Raw genomic sequence first — 18574 nt, forward strand, 5'->3', positions numbered from 1 at the left:
GACAACTAGAGTTTGTTGAGGATAAATTAACAACCAGTTCATATTAAAGCAATATATCAATCTCGTGTATTACAGAGTTTGAAATGAAATGTGAATAATATGATTTTATAATTTATTTTGTTATCGCTGATACAGAATTGTAGATTTTAGTCTAAGGAGGCTTGCTAAGGTATTACGCTGATCGTAAGGCCTCTAGCTGAATAATTTTGGTTTTCGTTCCTTTCTCTCTGCTAGAGTTTTTTTTTTTTTTTAATTCGGCCAACAAAGTTACAGATTTACTCTTGCGTATGTCTCACGATTACCTTACTAACAATTCATAATCAAATCTTCAAAAATTAAAATGAGGCAAGCTTTTATTTGGTTTAAAGCTAATATGGTTATGCGAGTTTGAGGCATCTTGACTGAGATTATTCTTAGGTCCCGCATAAGAAGTGTAAGTATAAAAAATATCATAAAATTATGAAGTTACATTAAAGTTCGAGTTCTTTATTCAAGATGTCAATTACTATATTAATGAAATTATCTTAACATAGGTAGTTGTTTATTACCAATAGTTTAACACATGGTTGTCAACGTAACAATTCCACTACAACTATTTGATAGTAGTTAATAATTTCAATATATCAAATTGACAATTTGAATAAAGAACATGGCATTTTAGGGTAATTTTATAATTTCCTTAATGTATTTTGTTTTTTTTTTTTTTGGTAGTTAATAAGCTAGGGGCGGACAAAGCATATTCCCTGTCCTCAACATTCACGAAGGAATTAATATAACATCCATTATTTAGAGAGGTGAATCGAGGGGCTTCCACATTCGGTTGACTCCAACCTCCAGAGTCCAGAGTGCGTTTTGAGATCGAAGCATCCAGTAGTTTGACAATGAGGGAGTTTGGGCGGGGTATGTTTCATGAGAAAGCCTGATCCACTCAATGATAGAAGCTTGTCCTTAAAAGAACCTATCCCTCCACTCTCCTTGCTGTGCACACCAGATGTTGCTGCACCAACAAAAACCAAATCTGGTCTTTTGAGGTCAAGGCCAGTCCCCCCCTCGTTGAAGTCAAGGCCAAATCTGTCACAACGCCATTCTCTCTTCAATGTATTTACACTTGCACGACTAAATAAGGCCATTCAAAAGTCAAGTTGAATCAAATTTTATTTACAAACGAGCACAACTTTCCTCAATTCTGATATGCCTTTCAAGTCTAGGCTTCACCTTAGCCAAATTGTTAAAGGATAATTTGGCTCGAAATATATGATTTAATAATCACTATTGAATTAAAGGAAATAGAATCTTTAAATGGACAATATAATTTCTAGTCCATAAACTTTCTCTAAATTATTAATTTAGTCTTTGAATTTTGACTCTACATAACTCAATCATTATAGTTTATTGAATCAAATTAAAGTATTATAAAAATTGGATTATACTAAATCAAGTAATCATAAGAATTAAATTGTTTAGAGTCAAAAAATTATTAAGACTGATTTATTATGAATAAAATTTAAAGACTGGATTAATATTAAGAAAAAAAATCTAGAAGCTATAAGTTACATCTTCCTATCTTTAAAATAGGAGAGAGATGTGTTATGTAAATTTTGATTTTAATAAAGGTTTGTATAAGTTTTAAAAATAGAACAAAAGTCTTTATAAATAAAATAAAAGGGAGATTGGTGTATTTTACGTTAAAGTAATAATTGATGGCAATTGATTGATGCTTTGGATTTGATTTTTCAAATATTTATTATTATTATTATTACTACATTAATTAATATTAATATTAATGATGGATGATTTATAATTTTATATTTAATTTTTTTTAAATATTCACTCGCGTGCACTTTTGCGCGGGTGTTTCCCCATGAAAATTAAGCTGATGGCATGATGTTCTTTCGAGCGGGGGCACCGACTTGGCTTATCAATCACCAACAGCCTTTGTGCCTGTTCGGATTTGCGTTCAGAATCAATTATTTGCCTTCAGACTTTGTGGTAACTCTCTACCCTTCGCCAGAGACACAACTGCCGCCACGCACCACCGTAGCCAGACGATTCATTTTTCTTTGTCGACGAACAAGCATTCCCCGCTTGGTCGACCTCGCCGTCCGACGCCGTCCACCGTTATCAGCCCTGCGTAGTTATCCTCGGCAAGCATTGAAGGAGGTACGAACCCTTGGGCTTTGTGTTCTCCCAAAATCCGGGAGTTTGATTTGGTCCATCCGCATTAGAATCTATATTTGAATTTGTTCCATTCCCCACGTCATCTGTTACCTACGTGTTTATCAACCGTCGGACGCCGTCGCACCATTTCTTGCTTTGTTCTAATTTTTCATTTTAGTTAAGATCATAAATCGCAAGAGTTTTATCATTGCCATTCTTCAGTTGCTTGGAGTTGTCCGAATCAATTGGCTTATCTGGAACAAAAATTAAAAGGGCATAATATCATCCATGCATATTTCAAAGATTTCAGCGAGTGTAACATAGGTCCGCCTATGGTTACTTCTCACTTTTCTGCTGTTTTTCCAGATCTCTCTTCGATTTGGTTATGGAGATGAAGGATTTGGAATTTAGCCACAGACCTTCAACCACTCCAACTCCGTGGCATATCACACAATCCGGTATACGTGTTTCTTTTTAATAGAGGAAAAATTATTAATCTACGTATTTTGTGGACCCAAAGATTGGAAGAGTCAAAAAAACTGTTTGCCACTCTTTGCTCTTCATCTTTATTTGATTTCTGACTATTCTGGATTAGGTGCTTTCAAACTTTCTCTTAGGTTAAACTAAGTTTATGACTCTGTGTGTGTGTGTGTTTGTCTGCATTGGGTTAAGTCCTGAGTGACCTGCATTCTTTTATGTTCAATACAGAGTTTATAGCACTTACCTGAGATTTGCAGTGTGTGTGTGTGTGTGTGTATTATACGAAGATTACCACGTAGCAGAGTTAAACACCAAAAATTTGGGACTCGCATGTTGTCCAAAATAGATCCACTCTCGAGCAAGAGGCGGATATTCACGAATCATGTACAAGCACGGGAACGAGAAGGAGACATGCCTAGCACATTTTTTTAAAAAAAATTGTTCAAGTTTGCTTTCAAACCTTTTGAAGTGTTTTAGTCTGTCTCTTTTCCGGAATGAAGTTTACTTGTACTTCCTTCGAACTTGGAAGGAAAATGAATTGCGAAAGAGTGAACAATGTGCAATTTCTTGGTTGCATGCCTTCTGTTTGTTAGGATTACAAAAGGGAATGCTTCCCTTACTAACATGAAGGGGAAAAGGAGTGGGGTGCTTCTGATAAAAAGCATGGAAGGATCATGTGCCGGAAACTGATCCTTGATGAAACAGCAGTCCAGATTTAATATATTTTTATAATTTTCTATTTTTAATAATATTTTTTAAAAAAAGTTTGGCATTAAAGATTAAAAATGTTTTAATATGCATGATTAGGTAAAAAATATCAATATTTAATTTATACTATACGTGGATGTGGTGGCGCTCACTTTTTTGAAATCTGGATCAGATGTCCAAATGAAATGCAGTAGGCATGTAGCAAAAAGTTCCTCCTCCATCAATGTGGGGCGAAAAAATATCCCTTATCAATTTTGTTATGAACAATTTAAAGCTTTTTGTTTCTTTTCGTACTTATCCGATCATTTCTGTTTGCAGTGTTTTAACACGAAGTTTCACGATACTTGGATTAGATTTATTCATTGTCCTCAGGGTGTAACACGAAACTACCTCTCCTGCTTACGCTTTTATTTTCCCCTGATCCTTTAGATGCATATCACATATGCTCTAATCCTTACATTACTTGTCTTCACCATGTCCTCAACAATGGCAAATTGATGCTGCCATTCACTACATTTTTTAATTTTTAACCTCAAAAAAATGCTTCCCAGTTCGAACATTGATTCAAGCATTTTTTGCTTATGCCCCTCGTTAATCTTGCTGCAGGTAGCAGTGGAGTCTGTCTGATGAGAAACTCTTGGAAAGAGGAACAACACGCGTCTTTCATCAATTTTATCTCCACTTTCCTCAGCACAAATTCTTTTCGCCTTAATATTGTCCTTATTGCCCCGGTAACGGCCAATTCTTTGTTCTCTGTTTCTCCACTTGTTTCAACGCTGGTTCATCAGTGAAATTTGAGGAGTTTCCCTGTAGGACTTTATCTTCAATTGTGGGGGTTTGTCTGTTGCCTTCATTTTTGTGACAACTTGGGATCACAACAATGTGTCTCCAATCTTCTGCCGGTGATGAGTCTGCAAAACTAGGATTTTTTTACCTTGGGTTTCTCTAATAGTTTAGAGCTACATGTCTGATTTCTCATGCAGAATTCAGAAACTCAAGATGCAATTCGCACGTTTTTATGTCGTCATCATCCTCCCAGCAAAGGAGCAAATGGAATCATTTTTTCGAGCATACTTCGAGTGAGTTCCGAAATACATTGCTATAATTCAACATGGTTTTACAATGGTTTTAGTGCCCATTTGAAACAACGTTATTTTTAACAAAAAAAGGTCTGGCTAAATTTGATTTCTATCTGGCGACTTTTTTTTTTCTTTTTTTTTTTAAAGAAGTGGTGTTGACAATAATTAATTTTGTTTGGATACTATTTATTTTAACAATTTTTTGATGTGTAATTACTAAAAAAGATATCATATGTTAGTTAGATTTTAAGGATTCTTAGAGATTTGATTAGATTTTACATTTAAATATTAAAGCTTTTTTATTCAAGATGTAACAAATATATCTATAATTAATAATAGCATAATTAACTTATTATTATTTAAAATATGTTCTAAAAATAAAAAATTAAACCTTATGTTTTGCTTTTATTAAAACATTTTTAATATTTAAATATTTAAAATTTAAGGGCAAAATAAGGATGTACACTGTTATCAAATCCTCACGTGGTTTCAGAGGGTGAATGCGGTTTTATCGAGGGCGGAAAGCATGAAGGTAAAATCAAACAGTTTTTTTTTTCTTTTAAAAAATCAGCAGTCTTAAACCAAACAACCTCTAATTATGAAATAACTATGATGAGCTATGACCTTAGATTCAATTCCAGGTACGTGGGATAATTATCCTGTTGTTTATTTTTCAATCTTTAGTCTTTTGCTAACGTTTGTATTAAAAAAAAAAACTTTAATGGGATGGTTGATGGAAACGTGAAGGTTCGATATGGTGATTGGCAAGCCAACTTTTGTGCCGGTTCAAGACCTGGAGATGGGCTTTGAAAAGATGGTCAAAATAGCTCATTCTTCGGGGGGTATGATCTTGTCACCGAAACTAACTACAACGTGTTGTTCCGATATATATTTCTTTCTTATTTCATGACAAACTGAGTGCAGTATGCAAGCAGCAGAAAATTAGAGATAAATTAAAGGCTGAGGTCAGTTGCTCGACTCATTTACTTAACGGAAGCACGTCGCATTCAGGTTATCAGCCGTTCTCTTGGACAAGTGAAACTAACATCAATGTATGACTCTTCTGTTGTTCATGAAGAGGAGGCAATTAGTGCAAGGAATGGATCAATACCTTAAAGTGATTACATCCATTCCTGGCATTGACAATCATGATGCAAACGCGGTAAATATCTAACTCACCCCTCTTTGCTGAAGCTCAAGACTCTTGGTTACGTTGATTTATTGAACTTGCACAGGATGCTGCAAAAATCACAGTTTGCTCTTTCTTTTTGAAACCGATGTTCGCAACCAGGGGTTATAGCGTACTTAGTTATAGTTTAGACCTTCGGTTGTTTTCTTTTTTCTTATTCTGGTCGCTCGATTCAGCTTTGTCAAGCCGTTGGTTCTGTCCAAGCAGTTGCCAAAGCATCAAAAGAGCAAATTGTAGAGAACACGGATCTTGCAACTGATAAGGCCGAGATAATTTCCAGGTTTTTTAGGGACCCAACATTTTACTCCAGTCCCAAAGTTAACTGACGTCGCAACAACTACGGACTTAAAGTTAGTATTTTTGTTTTGCTTTTTCTCTCCCTGTTTTCGGATCATAAGTCAGTGATTTTACCCCATTACGTAGTTGACTCTTAGCATTATTTCTATATAGGAAGGATCACGTGGTCATCTGTCAACTCAAATATCTAGACTTTTGCCGATCATAATTCAAAGATTCCACTTGTTGGCTGGCAACATTCATAAGCAGGATAGCATCTTTTCATAACGTTTTGCCCCAATTGACCAAGCAGCGCCACGTTGTTCTTGAATCTTAATTTGAAAAATGATGGTTGGATGAAATTTCGCTTTAATTCGCATTTGACAGTAGAACAGATGGTACAGGAGAGATTCTGATGATTCCTCATTTCCTCCTAATTCCTCACTTTTAAAGGAGAGAGGAACATTTATTAGCACGATATTTTAAAGGGAGAAATCAGAAAGAAAAGGAGGGGAGGGAAAAAATTTGGAAAAATATCAATTGAGAACCACGAGAGGAATTTTATATCAAAGAATTTTAATATTTGATTTTTTACTGTGCCTTTTTTATTGACAGCTAAAAATAATTTTTTATAGAAAACGATTTAATTGCCCCCCTTAATGAAAGAGGAACAATTAAATAAAAATTAGTTGTTAATGTTCTAATGTATTATCAATTACGAATTAATTGTTATCAAAATTTAAATGACTTGTTTATATAAGATGAATAATTATTTTATTAGACATTTGCTATTAGTTTTTCAATAGTGTTAAATACAAAATATGTTGTTAATTGTGAATTAATTATTATCAAAACTTAAATGTTTGTTTGCATAAGGTGAGTACATATTCTATTAAACCTATGTTTTCAATTTTTCAATCTTGTAAAATTTTAAATGTGTTGTTATCAATTATAAATTAATTGTTGTCAAAATTCAAAAGACTTATTGTTTATGCATGATAAACACCTGTGGTATTAAATTTGTGAGTTTTTTCAAATGTGTTGTTAATCATAGATTGGTTATCGTTAAAATGTGAAAGACTTATTGTTTATGTAGGGTAAACACTAGTTATTTTAAACTTTAAAGGTAATTTGGTCATTTCTAATACAAATTTATTTTTAGCTAAAGATAAAGGGAGTGCAGCAAAAAATCATAATTTTAAAGTTTTTCTTTGATACAAAATAATGCTGGTGGTTCTTTGGTGATATTTTCCTAAAAAAATTTAATTGATGAATGAATATGGAAAAGAATGATTAATTGAAAACGATTTCAACTAAACTTTGAGAATTTAAAATTTATATATGTATTATTTTATAACTTAACTTTTAAGTGTTTTCAGCTGTATTACAAAATATAAGTTGGAAATTCCAGCTATGTTTGTCTTTTATGTTAGTAATTGATATTTGAAAGAAAATGAATAGTAAAAAATTTCAATAGTGAGTAGGATGATCATAGAAATGGAATTCAAAAATTTAAAAATTGGTTTATCATATTATGAGATATTAGCTTATCCTGAGACCAAACCCTTATTGGCCTCATTGGCTAAATAGGTACTCCCTCCTATTCAAAATATTAGTTTTTAGGAAAAATTTGCATACCAATAAGATATTAGTTCCAATAAAAATATATATTATTTTCTCTTTTTATCCTTAATCTCAATTACTAATGCACTTCAGTGAGAGATACATTTACACAAAAATTTAAGTTAATAAATACAAGGGGTAAAATAAAAATTTTTTTTACATATACTAGATTGCTTATATTTTGAATCAAGATTAGTTAAGTGAACATACTTATATTTTGGACCAAAGGGAGCATACCTCTTGCTTATAGGTGTTCAATATACTTCATGATGGTCAATAACCTAAGAAAAATCGTACCTTTTTATAAAATCATTTCCTAAGGTTTTCTTGTGGAAGTTTTACTCTCCCGATCAATGGGAGTTTCTTTTAAGATTTTTGTCCTCCGATGTCTCTCTTTTCGATTTTTATCATGAGAGGCATGTCCAGCATAGGTGCATGGATGGTTGGTTTTCTATCTCTTTGTGTTGGTATGAATTGTTTCTTCTTTCAATTTGAATTGTTGAGAATGGGATGGGAGTTTGATTGGTATCAATAAGAGCTTGTCTATTTGAAAAAAAAAAGGGGATTTACATGATGGTTGATCATAAGTCTTGCGACTTCTCACAAGCTAAGAGGTATAAGGTTTTTTTATGAGTCTTGATGATTTAGGTTTGATGTTTAGGTCTTGACTTGGGTTTCCTAATTTGATAAGTGGTAGTTTGTAATAGAGATAGTTTTTTTTTTTATGTTAGTAGCTAATTTGTATTTGCTACGAGTGATTTTGATTCTCTTTATGTGGAATATGATGCTTGAAAGTGATAAATCTATTATCTGTGCAACAATTATTATTTTCATAAGAATTGAATTGTTAGAATGGTTTCATGAGCTTCCATCCCTATTTTCTTGTACAACTTCGAGTCTCTTAACATTTTTACGACAGCAGCGAGATTTCTTGCTTTTTGCTTTTGTCTTAAGGCTTGGAATGGTTTTGATGGTGTCATTTCTTTTCTTTCTTTATATCGTTTTGTACAATATTAAAAATTATACTTTAGAGCCAATCATTGTACTGTAAACATTGTTATTAATGAATTTCTCTTTTGTTATCATATTAATTGCATGTTCGTTATGATAATTGTATCATTAGATGAACTATAGTGATTATTCTAAATATCTCTAGTCAATCATCTATGAGGAATCATAGATGAAACAAGATTAGTATACCTCTGATTAATTATAGAGATATAAATTAAAGATATAGGCACTTGAAATGGTACAAGGTGCTAGATCGACTTACTATGAGAAAGCTGCATGATACAAGTCATAAGCTTATCTCTTATGTAATCATGTTCGTCATGATAATTATATCATTGGATGAACTATAATGATTAAATATCTCTAGTCGATCATTTATGAGGAATCATAGATAAAACAAGATTAGTATGACTTTAATTCATTATAGAGATATAAATTAAAGTTGTAGGCACTTGAAATGGGACAAGGTGCTGGATCGACTTGCTATGAGAAAGCTGCATGGTACAAGTCATAAGCTTATCTCATATGTAACCATGTCACTAGCCCTTTAACCTTAAATCATCACGGATTCCTACATAATGACCACTTAACTTTGATCTAGTTAAAAGTCACCTTTAATAAGGTGATCATAAATACTATAATTGAGTTTAGTAATATTCATAAAGAGGAATATAAGTGATCAAGATAAAATTTATCCCTCACATTAATTGAGAAATATTACCAGGTCTCTCAATAAGTGAAACTGATAAAATATATGGCCATACTATAATAAAAAGGGTTTTTACATTATTATAGTCAGTCCAACCAGAGATCAAGAAAATAATGGTCAAGTAAAGAAGAATGACAATTTCACGTCTCACACTTGATCAAAATATCGCATGACAAAAGGAATGTGATACAATTATATGATAAGTTACATCAGATATGATCTCTATATAAATTGGGTAATTGCAATGTCTTACTAGAGACCACTTGTGATTTATGGGCTAGTAGTGTTATTAGCCCATTGCTAACTTCATATGAGCCTACAAGGTCGTACAAAAGAACAATCCAATTTGAGCTATAATATTTAAATTCATTGAATTTGAAATGCGTCTATATTCAATAAATATAATGTTTTTATCTAAGGTGAATGAATTTCATATATATATATATATATTTAAATATTTATCTGATAAACATTGGTACATATATATGTATATAAAATTTAAAATTTAAAATATATATTTTCAAAATATGCGTGTGTGTGTAATATAATAATATATATCTAATATATTATATTATATTTTATTATATTATTGTGTTGGTTTAAATTTAGTTTTATATGATAAATTTAATTCAATGACTAATATGATAGAAGATATCATATCAATTTTATAATTTAAATTTATGAGATAAATTTAATTTAATTTCATTAATTACAAAAACCTTAATCTATATAATATAGATGAGGGATGAGTTTTTAGAGAAAGAGAGAGAGAGAGAGTCTATTGACAACAAAACTTTGAGAGTTATGAAAATATCCTAAAAATAAAAGAAGTGTCTGATTGATGGGTGGAAGTTGGAAGCATTATCACGTTGTTCGTGTTGGAAAGTTGTTCATATGAATACCAATAGAGAAAGTCGATCTGCATTGTCAACTCTTGAAGTCTAAACACTTGAAGAAAACTCGAGAAGTTTAACACTAAAAAAGATATTTCTTCTATTCCCTTTGATTTAAACAATTTCAATTGGTCCGCAATCACGGTTAAGATTTAAATTTTAATTTTTCACTGTACCTTCTAATCCAATAATTTTGTACTAGATTTAGGGTTTACTTTGTTGTGTTGTGTCTTGCTAGTAGACAACCCATGAATATTTCATTAGTGCTCTTTGAGTATGGAGGTGTGCCATGGTCTTAGTGAGTTGAGACTTAATTCACTAAAACTTTTGTCCCACCAAAAAAACAAATTGACGATAAGATTTTAACCCAAAAAAAACTAATGATAAGTTATAAACAATGATATGTCAAACAAAATCAATAGTTACCATTGGGCAGATTTGTAATCTAATCTAATTATAAATAAATTTTAAATTAAATTAGATTGGTGTTAAATGAACGAAACGTTGGAATGCATAATCCAATTTGTTATAATTATCTTCTCTTGTTTATTTTTGCTCTAGATAATTAAAGGTTGGAATAGGTCAGGCTTTTGTTTTCGATTATTTCAAATTTAATTTAGCCTATGTACTAAATAGGTTTAGGCTAAGTTTAATTTAAGCCTTTAATTAAGCATGTTTAATTAAATAGGCTAGGTCTAATTTTTTAAGGCCTAACTTACGAGCCCAACAAGTCAACCTATTTACACATATATATATGTGTGTGTGTGTAATGTAACATCAGTTTCACAATTTAATTTTAATCAATCTATTTTTTTATTTTTAGTTATGTTTTCAATCAAATTGGATTTATATATTGATTTTAATATTATTACTTTATTATTGTATTGCATTGTAATTGATAACTTCTTTTAATTATTATATATTGTAATTGATAAATCAGTTTATATGTTTATATTAATAGTCCCAAAGTGCATTTGAGACATTTAAAATTAAAATGCAAGTTTATTTAAAAAGATTACTTTTAAATAGGCTTTTAAATCAAACCAAGCTTTAAATGAACTCAGACTTAAGTTATCAGAAAAGCTTTATACAAGCTTTAAATCAAGCTCAGGTCTCTAACTTATTATACAAGCTTAGGCTTATTTAATTAGAACCTAACTTGATCTAATTTATTTCTATCCCAAGACAATCCCACTTTTAGACAGGATGTTCCACAACGAAAAAGAGATTACAAGAAGATAAAATTTCGTGTTTTCATTTTACTAAGTTAATAGTTAATTTTGTTATATTTATGTGATTATATGATTACATATCTTGAGAAATTAACATTAACATAAATAAGTAAAGTTGTAAAAATCGGCTGATTAACAAAACATATATAAATTAGATTTTGTTTTATTTTTTTTTTTATAAATTGGCTGATTTTATTAGCCTCACAAATGCTTTCAACAAATAAAAGGTTATTCCGTTTTGAGTAAAACAAAAGGCAAACTAATGAAGCAGAATGGTACTATAACCTTAACAGATGTTGGGGATAACGTGACTCAGGAAAGATGAACCTCTTTGAAATAGAAAAATAATAATTTGATCCTATAATAATGATACCAAGGTTTCAACTTTCAAGGAATCTTTTTAAAATTAAATTTTTATATAAAATTACTTTAGTATCATTCTGTGATTAAAAAAGTAGTAACTTTTTAAATTGTTTTAGTTATTAATGAAATTAAATTTGTAAATACTTATATCAAATTTATAAATGATATAACATTAGTTAGACTTTATTGATAGAAAGTTATGATTTTTTAAATTATTTTAGTTATTGATAAAACTAATCTTGCTAATATTTATATCAAACTTGTGAACCATATAAAATTAGTTAAATTTTACTGAATGAAAAAAATTATTAATAAAAAATTATAATTTTTTAAATTGTTTTAGTTATTGGCAAATCAAACTTGTGACATCACTGTCATTATTAAATTTTGTGCAACCACATTGTCATTTTTCAATTTCAAAGGGATTTTTTTGTCATTCTTTCATGTAACTTTTAGTCTTTTAAATTTGTTTCAATTATTCATTTGGTTTCTCAAATTTAATTTTTATTAATTTAGTTTTTTAAGTTTACTTTGGTTGGTTCTTATTATTTAAAAAAGGTTGTTACACTGTTAAAATTTGCTGATATAAAAAAACTTGATGGCAGCTATATAAGTTAATGAAAAGAAGTATAATTATTTAAATAAGATAAAAGACTCTAAAATTTTAAATAGCAAGAGAACAAAACATAGGATATTCTCATTTAATTTATTCTCATTTAACTACATATATTTATACATTAGATTTTTTTGAAAATCAATTTATGTTTTAAAATTTAAAAGACCCTCACAGTAATTTAAAAAAAATAAAGAATCAAATCAATAAAAATTAAATTTGAGGCACTAAATTGATAATTGAAACAAACTTAAAAGATTTTAAAAACTTCATCATCCGCACCAAATGTTGTTTCATAATTCAAAACCTTTATTTGCATTAACTACAGTATCAAAATAATTTAATTGAGATCAAAATTAAAATATGAAAATCTGATTTACTTTCGATAAAAAAAATGTTACGTTTTCAATATATAGTCATCATTTAAATCAAATTAATCGCAGGATATATATAAAATATGAAAATCTGATTTACTGGTTTATATATATATTTGAATTTGAATTTAAAATAAAAAGGAAGCGAGTAAATTCAGGTGAGATCATATCCAACGAAAAAAAAAAAAAAAATCAGGTGAGATCATTCCTACTCCTATTCCGAGCAAGCCAGCTTTGCAGTAGCGGGGTTTCGTTTCGGCTGGCCCTCGCTTTTTGCGTCGTCAGTCCAGTTGTACCTGACCTGTTTTCGAGAACAGGGTAAGAGTTAATATGTTCATGCACGCACTTGATTTACTGTTTCGGCCATTAGCATTAATATTAATATTAATAATAATTCTGCATATATATAAATATAATTATATTGCACCCACAAATTTCGACGTAGAGTGATCTGTGCGAGAGATGGCCGGAGATCCCAGGGAATATGAGGAAGAAGACGATGATGTGTTGAAGGGAGAAGAGGCGTTCAAAAAGACCAAGGTGCCGCCATGGCAGAAGCAGATAACGTTGAGGTGTTTGGTGACGAGTTTTTTGCTGAGCATCGTCTTCAACTTCATTGTCTGCAAACTCAACCTCACCACCGGCGTCATTCCATCCCTCAATGTCGCCGCCGGCTTGTTAGGTTTCGCCGTCTTGAAGTCCTACACTGCGCTTCTCTCCAAGTTCGGCCTCCTCAAACAGCCCTTCACTCGCCAAGAGAACACTGTTATCCAGACCTGCGTCGTTGCCTCCTCCGGCATCGCCTTTAGCGGTCTGTATCTTAATTTCCCTCCCTCCTTCCCTTCATTAATTTTTACTTTTATGTCATGTTCATCCATGCATTCATACCTCTCTCGCCAATCCTTCTGTGTATATATAATCAATTTCTCCCCGGCATCCCAAATTGGGTTTCTATTCTCTCGATTTCTCAATTTCTTGAGAGGATCACTTGATCGACACATGAATTTCATATTAACTACGTCACGTTGCTTTATCAAGGTTAGCAGTACGCATGTGTCACTCTCAAAGTATCAAAATGATCTATGTTCACGCATACAACAATTTAGTTGATTGGCAAGATAAATAGGATTTCACATTCAGGTTTAATTTGCGTGATATTTCTTTTGAATACAGGAGTTGACTACGAATTTTACTTGCACGCATATCGATGATTTATTTGATTGATTTCTAAACTTAAAAAAATGATATGCATCACTCTATTAACATTATGAATTATTTAAAGGAAAAAAAAAACAATCTTGATTTGCTCGATCTATGAACTTGAATAAATTTTTCATTCATCATCAGTGAGGCTATCATTTGTGTTTGTCTCTCTAATTAAGATATAAATGCATTTCGGCTATCCAAATACATCAAGTTTAATGTCTCTGCCGTGAAAATTATAGGTGGCACTGCAAGTTACTTACTTGGGATGAGTCCATATATTGCGGCTCAAGGAGGCGCGGCACAGAGTACCCCAATCAATACAAAGACTCTCAGCCTTGGTTGGATGTTTGGTTTCCTCTTTGCCGTTAGCTTTGTTGGCTTGTTCTCTATTGTCCCGCTAAGAAAGGTTTGTGCTATTTTGTATACTAAATCTCTAACAGTTCACGGATCATGTATTCTTTTTAATAAAAGTAGACACTTTTCTCTAGGTATTACAAATAGTTTGATAATCTTCTTATTTTGCATTCATGTTAATTTACTTGTATACCTAGAAATTTTTCGATCTTCAAGTAGAAGCGGAATATGAAAAAGGATGGCCACTTTTTAAAATTAACGTAACATTGAATTGGGTATGTCCCCCAGATGATGATTTTGAAGTACAAGCTCACGTATCCAAGTGGAACCGCTACAGCTCTTCTTATCAATAGCTTCCACACTCCAAAAGGAGCAAGGCTAGCAAAGTAAGTTCATGTAGAAGAAACTTCATTGTAATTAATTAATAAAAACGAATAATAGAAAGGTTATTCATTTAAGTCATTCTTAATTATTTGATATCGCTAGCGTTAGCATTATAACCCGCTCAATCTTATATATGGATACAGGAAACAAGTCTCTCTGCTCTTCAAAAGCTTTTGTGGCAGCTTTCTTTTTGCTTTCTTCCAGTGGTTTTTTGCCACGGCTGACGAATGTGGATTTTCCAGTTTCCCGACATTTGGTCTCCAAGCATATAAGCAAAAGTACGTGTACATATATTTTCCGCCCAAGTCCCCAAATCTATAAATGTTCTGTGCTGATTAATCTCCTTTTGTCACCGTTACTGAAAAAGCTAGCATATGCCACTGGCTTAATCCTGCCATCAACTTATACATGGACATGAATATATTATATGAATAATTATCTATGATATTGCAGGTTCTACTTTGATTTCTCATCTACTTATGTGGGTGTTGGAATGATCTGCCCTTACATCATCAACGTATCTTTGGTCATTGGATCCATAATCTCATGGGGTATTATGTGGCCCTGGATTGAGCACAAGAAAGGAATCTGGTATAGCGCGGATCTACCGGCTTCTAGTCTGCATGGCCTCCAAGGATACAAGGTAGATTATATGCATATTATCTTGATCCTATTACTTTTTGGTTGCATTTTTTTGGTGCCCTAGTATGTATATGATCCTTGAATAAAATATTAGGAGACGCATAGTATGCCATGTCAGTTTTAATTGTGTTACATGCCATGCACATGGAAACCATGGATATCCCGCACAACACAAGTCTTTTAAGTTGTTTCATTCAGCTTTTATAAAATACATATCAACAGTAAGAATCTTAAACACCGTGAAAAATGTTTGATATATACCAGTGGGCCAAATGATTCCTGACAGAGGGGATTCCAGAATTTCTAATCAAAATAGCAATTTGACAGGTATTTGTAGCAATTGCCATGATACTTGGAGATGGTATTTACCATTGTGTCTACATGCTAACCCAAACAGGGTGCAGCCTTGTAGCACAGTTCACAAAGAAGAAAGTGTCATCTTCACCGCAGGGAGGAAACGGTGATTCTGAAAATGAAGACAACGACGACAGGATTCGAAAAGATTACTTCTTGAGAGACCAGATTCCCATGTGGGTTGCTTGCACTGGTTATGCAGTGCTTGCGATTGTATCCATTGTAGCAGTGTCGCACATCTTCCCCCAACTGAAATGGTACCATATACTTGTGGCCTATCTGATAGCTCCAGTTCTGGCCTTCTGCAACGCCTATGGGTGCGGTCTCACTGACTGGTCTCTAGCCTCTAACTACGGCAAGATTGCCATCCTCATCTTCAGTGGTTGGGTTGGCCTTGACAAGGGTGGTGTAATTGCTGGCCTTGCCTCTTGCGGTGTCATGATGAGCATTGTTTCTACAGCTTCTGATCTCATGCAGGACTTCAAAACTGGCTATCTCACGCTCGCTTCTCCTCGCTCCATGTTCTTCAGCCAAGTAATAGGCACGGCCATGGGTTGCTTTGCTACACCTCTGGTTTTCTGGTTTTTCTACAAAGCCTATAACATCGGGGACCCGAATGGGTCCTACCCTGCACCCTTTGGGCAAGTGTACCGCGGGATTTCCCTTCTCGGAGTAGAGGGTTTCTCTTCCCTTCCTAAGAACTGCCTTAAACTCGCTATAATGTTCTTCTTTCTTGCCATTCTCATAAACATAATACATGATCTGTTGAGGCGTTACGAGTCCAAGTACAGGATACACAGGCTTGTTCCAAATGCCATGAGCTTGGCCATCCCATTTTACCTCGGTGGTTACTTTGCCATTGACATGTGCGTTGGGAGCTTGATCCTCTTCTTGTGGGAGAGGAAGAACAAGCAGAAGGCAAGAGATTTTGGTCCCGCCTTGGCTTCAGGACTCATCTGTGGCGAATCTCTGTGGGGTATTCCTGCGGCTATCCTGGCACTGGCTGGAGTGAAGGCTCCTATTTGCATGAAGTTTCTCTCTGCCCCTGTCAATGGCAGAGTTCAGGCCTTCTTAGATGGTGCTCGCTAGGCCTAGGAGGTTATCATGTTTTCAGCTTCCAACTCAAGGCTGCTTAATCCTTTTCCATTTTTATGGCTTTATAGCTTTGTTTTATATTGACTTGATACTAGGAGTTTATTTCCGCGTGTTATTTTTTTGATTCAGTATTTTTTTTTTTTTGCCAGAATTTGATTCAGTATTTCCGAATCAACGAGTGTTTGATTTATTTGGAAAAACGTAAGTTTTATTATAGATCTCTTAAATTTATTTTCAATATTCTAGATCCTTATATTTTTTTTAATATTCTTAATTTTTATAACACTACTCATGGAGAGACTTAAAATATCAGGAAAAAAAATATTTAGACTTAAAATACAAAAAAAAAATGTAGGAACCTGTAGTAAAACTCGAGTGAAGTATAAGAATTTAAAGTTATATTTTCATATTTCTTTTTTAACAACATATTTTAGTTAGGTTAAATCAGCTTGGTTTTTTAAAATTAATTAAGTTATTTAATATTTAATGTACAATATCATTCTTTAAGATAGTGGGCCATTAGTTTTAGGGTTTATTAAAAAAAATAAGTGATAAGTGATTTTTAGATAATTTAGATTTAGATATTTAATAAAAAAATGTGATAATAAAACTTTTAGTTTCTCAAATTTGTTTCAATTATCAATTTGATCCTTCAAGTTTTTTTTTTATTAATTTGATCCCTTATATTTTTTTTAAATTATCATGTAAGTTCTTGAAGTTTTAAAATATAAATTAACTATTAAAATAATCAAATATGTAAAGTATTTGAAGTTTTAAAATGAAAATTAATTAACTTGATATGCATGTGTAATTGAATGAGAATAACTTAATCCTTAAATTAGTTTAAATTTGATCAATATAATTACTTATACTATCACCACTAAAAAAACCATGCATTTTCCACGGTTTTAAAAAATTACTATTTTTCCATGGTTTTAGCTAAAACTATGGGAATACTCACGGTTTCTAACAAAAACTTATCAGAAAACCATGGAAAAATATCTTCTTTTGTTACATTTCCTCTCTCATTTTTTCATTGGCATTACGCACACCAGATTCTTGTTACCTACGGAAGCGCACTTAGTCTCAATTTTCATCTTTGCACAGCTCTACCTCTTCATCTTCTAAAACTTCTTCATCTGCATTTCATCTTTTTTATCATTTGATATATTTCTTCTCTATTTTATCCTTTCTGCTCCTTCATTTAATAAAACTTCTTCATCCACCTTTCTTCTTCTTCTTCTTCATCTTCTTCATCCTCTAATATATTTCTTTTATACTTTTATCTTTCTTATATATCTCTTTAATTTAATATTTTTGTCTTTTCTATTCTTAAAATTGAAGGTGTACTGTGCAGAGTTAAAAAAGATTGCTTCTTTAAGGATTTTTCTCCTTTTATATGGTGCACACAATTTTTTTATGGTGGACTAGAGATGCAATTTTTCCTCTTTCTTTAGCAACGTGTAAATCCCTGAAGATGCAAGCTCTGGTGGGGCATTCGAAATCCTTATTCTTTCATCTTCTTTGATTTCCGACATGAATATAAATTTGGTTATATTTATTCTGTTTTCATCACTCTAACTATTTTTTGTAGGTTTGAAAAAAAAAGAATCTTTTAGTCTTTTAATGTTCTGGTAGTCTTCGTGAAGAACTCTCAGTAGCAAGATTCTCATATTGTTGGTGGCATCCTTTAGTTTGTGTTTCTTGTATTTGTATTTTTTTAATTGTTATCATTTGGCTGAATGTTTCGATAATTTCATTTGTATTTTGCTGAGGAATTTTTTTATTACATTAATAAAAAATAAAATCAAGTAGGTGCCAATGCAAGTAAG

The 18574-nt window shown here is 32.1% G+C and overlaps 2 protein-coding genes across 2 annotated transcripts; both read left to right on the forward strand.

Moving 5' to 3' along the window:
* The first annotated feature begins 1868 nt into the window (after positions 1 to 1868).
* On the forward strand, positions 1869 to 6276 carry LOC129310411 (protein PARTING DANCERS homolog). The gene is made up of 9 exons (XM_054952242.1): positions 1869 to 2160; positions 2524 to 2615; positions 3952 to 4076; positions 4159 to 4424; positions 5172 to 5266; positions 5349 to 5389; positions 5503 to 5586; positions 5790 to 5963; positions 6064 to 6276. Exons 4-8 carry the CDS (start codon positions 4309 to 4311, stop codon positions 5937 to 5939), a joined length of 486 nt encoding a protein of 161 aa, XP_054808217.1. The 5' UTR covers positions 1869 to 2160; positions 2524 to 2615; positions 3952 to 4076; positions 4159 to 4308; the 3' UTR covers positions 5940 to 5963; positions 6064 to 6276.
* A 6893-nt stretch (positions 6277 to 13169) lies between these two features.
* Positions 13170 to 16846, forward strand: LOC129310914 (probable metal-nicotianamine transporter YSL7). The gene is made up of 6 exons (XM_054952805.1): positions 13170 to 13518; positions 14153 to 14319; positions 14556 to 14653; positions 14795 to 14929; positions 15105 to 15294; positions 15621 to 16846. The coding sequence occupies exons 1-6, from the start codon at positions 13170 to 13172 to the stop codon at positions 16734 to 16736; spliced, it is 2055 nt and encodes a 684-aa protein (XP_054808780.1). The 3' UTR covers positions 16737 to 16846.
* Positions 16847 to 18574: the final 1728 nt, after the last annotated feature.

This window comes from Prosopis cineraria, unplaced genomic scaffold, assembly GCF_029017545.1.
Source record: "Prosopis cineraria cultivar Desert tree isolate PC_DT_omini unplaced genomic scaffold, ASM2901754v1 PC5, whole genome shotgun sequence".
Taxonomy (NCBI): Eukaryota; Viridiplantae; Streptophyta; class Magnoliopsida; order Fabales; family Fabaceae; genus Prosopis; species Prosopis cineraria.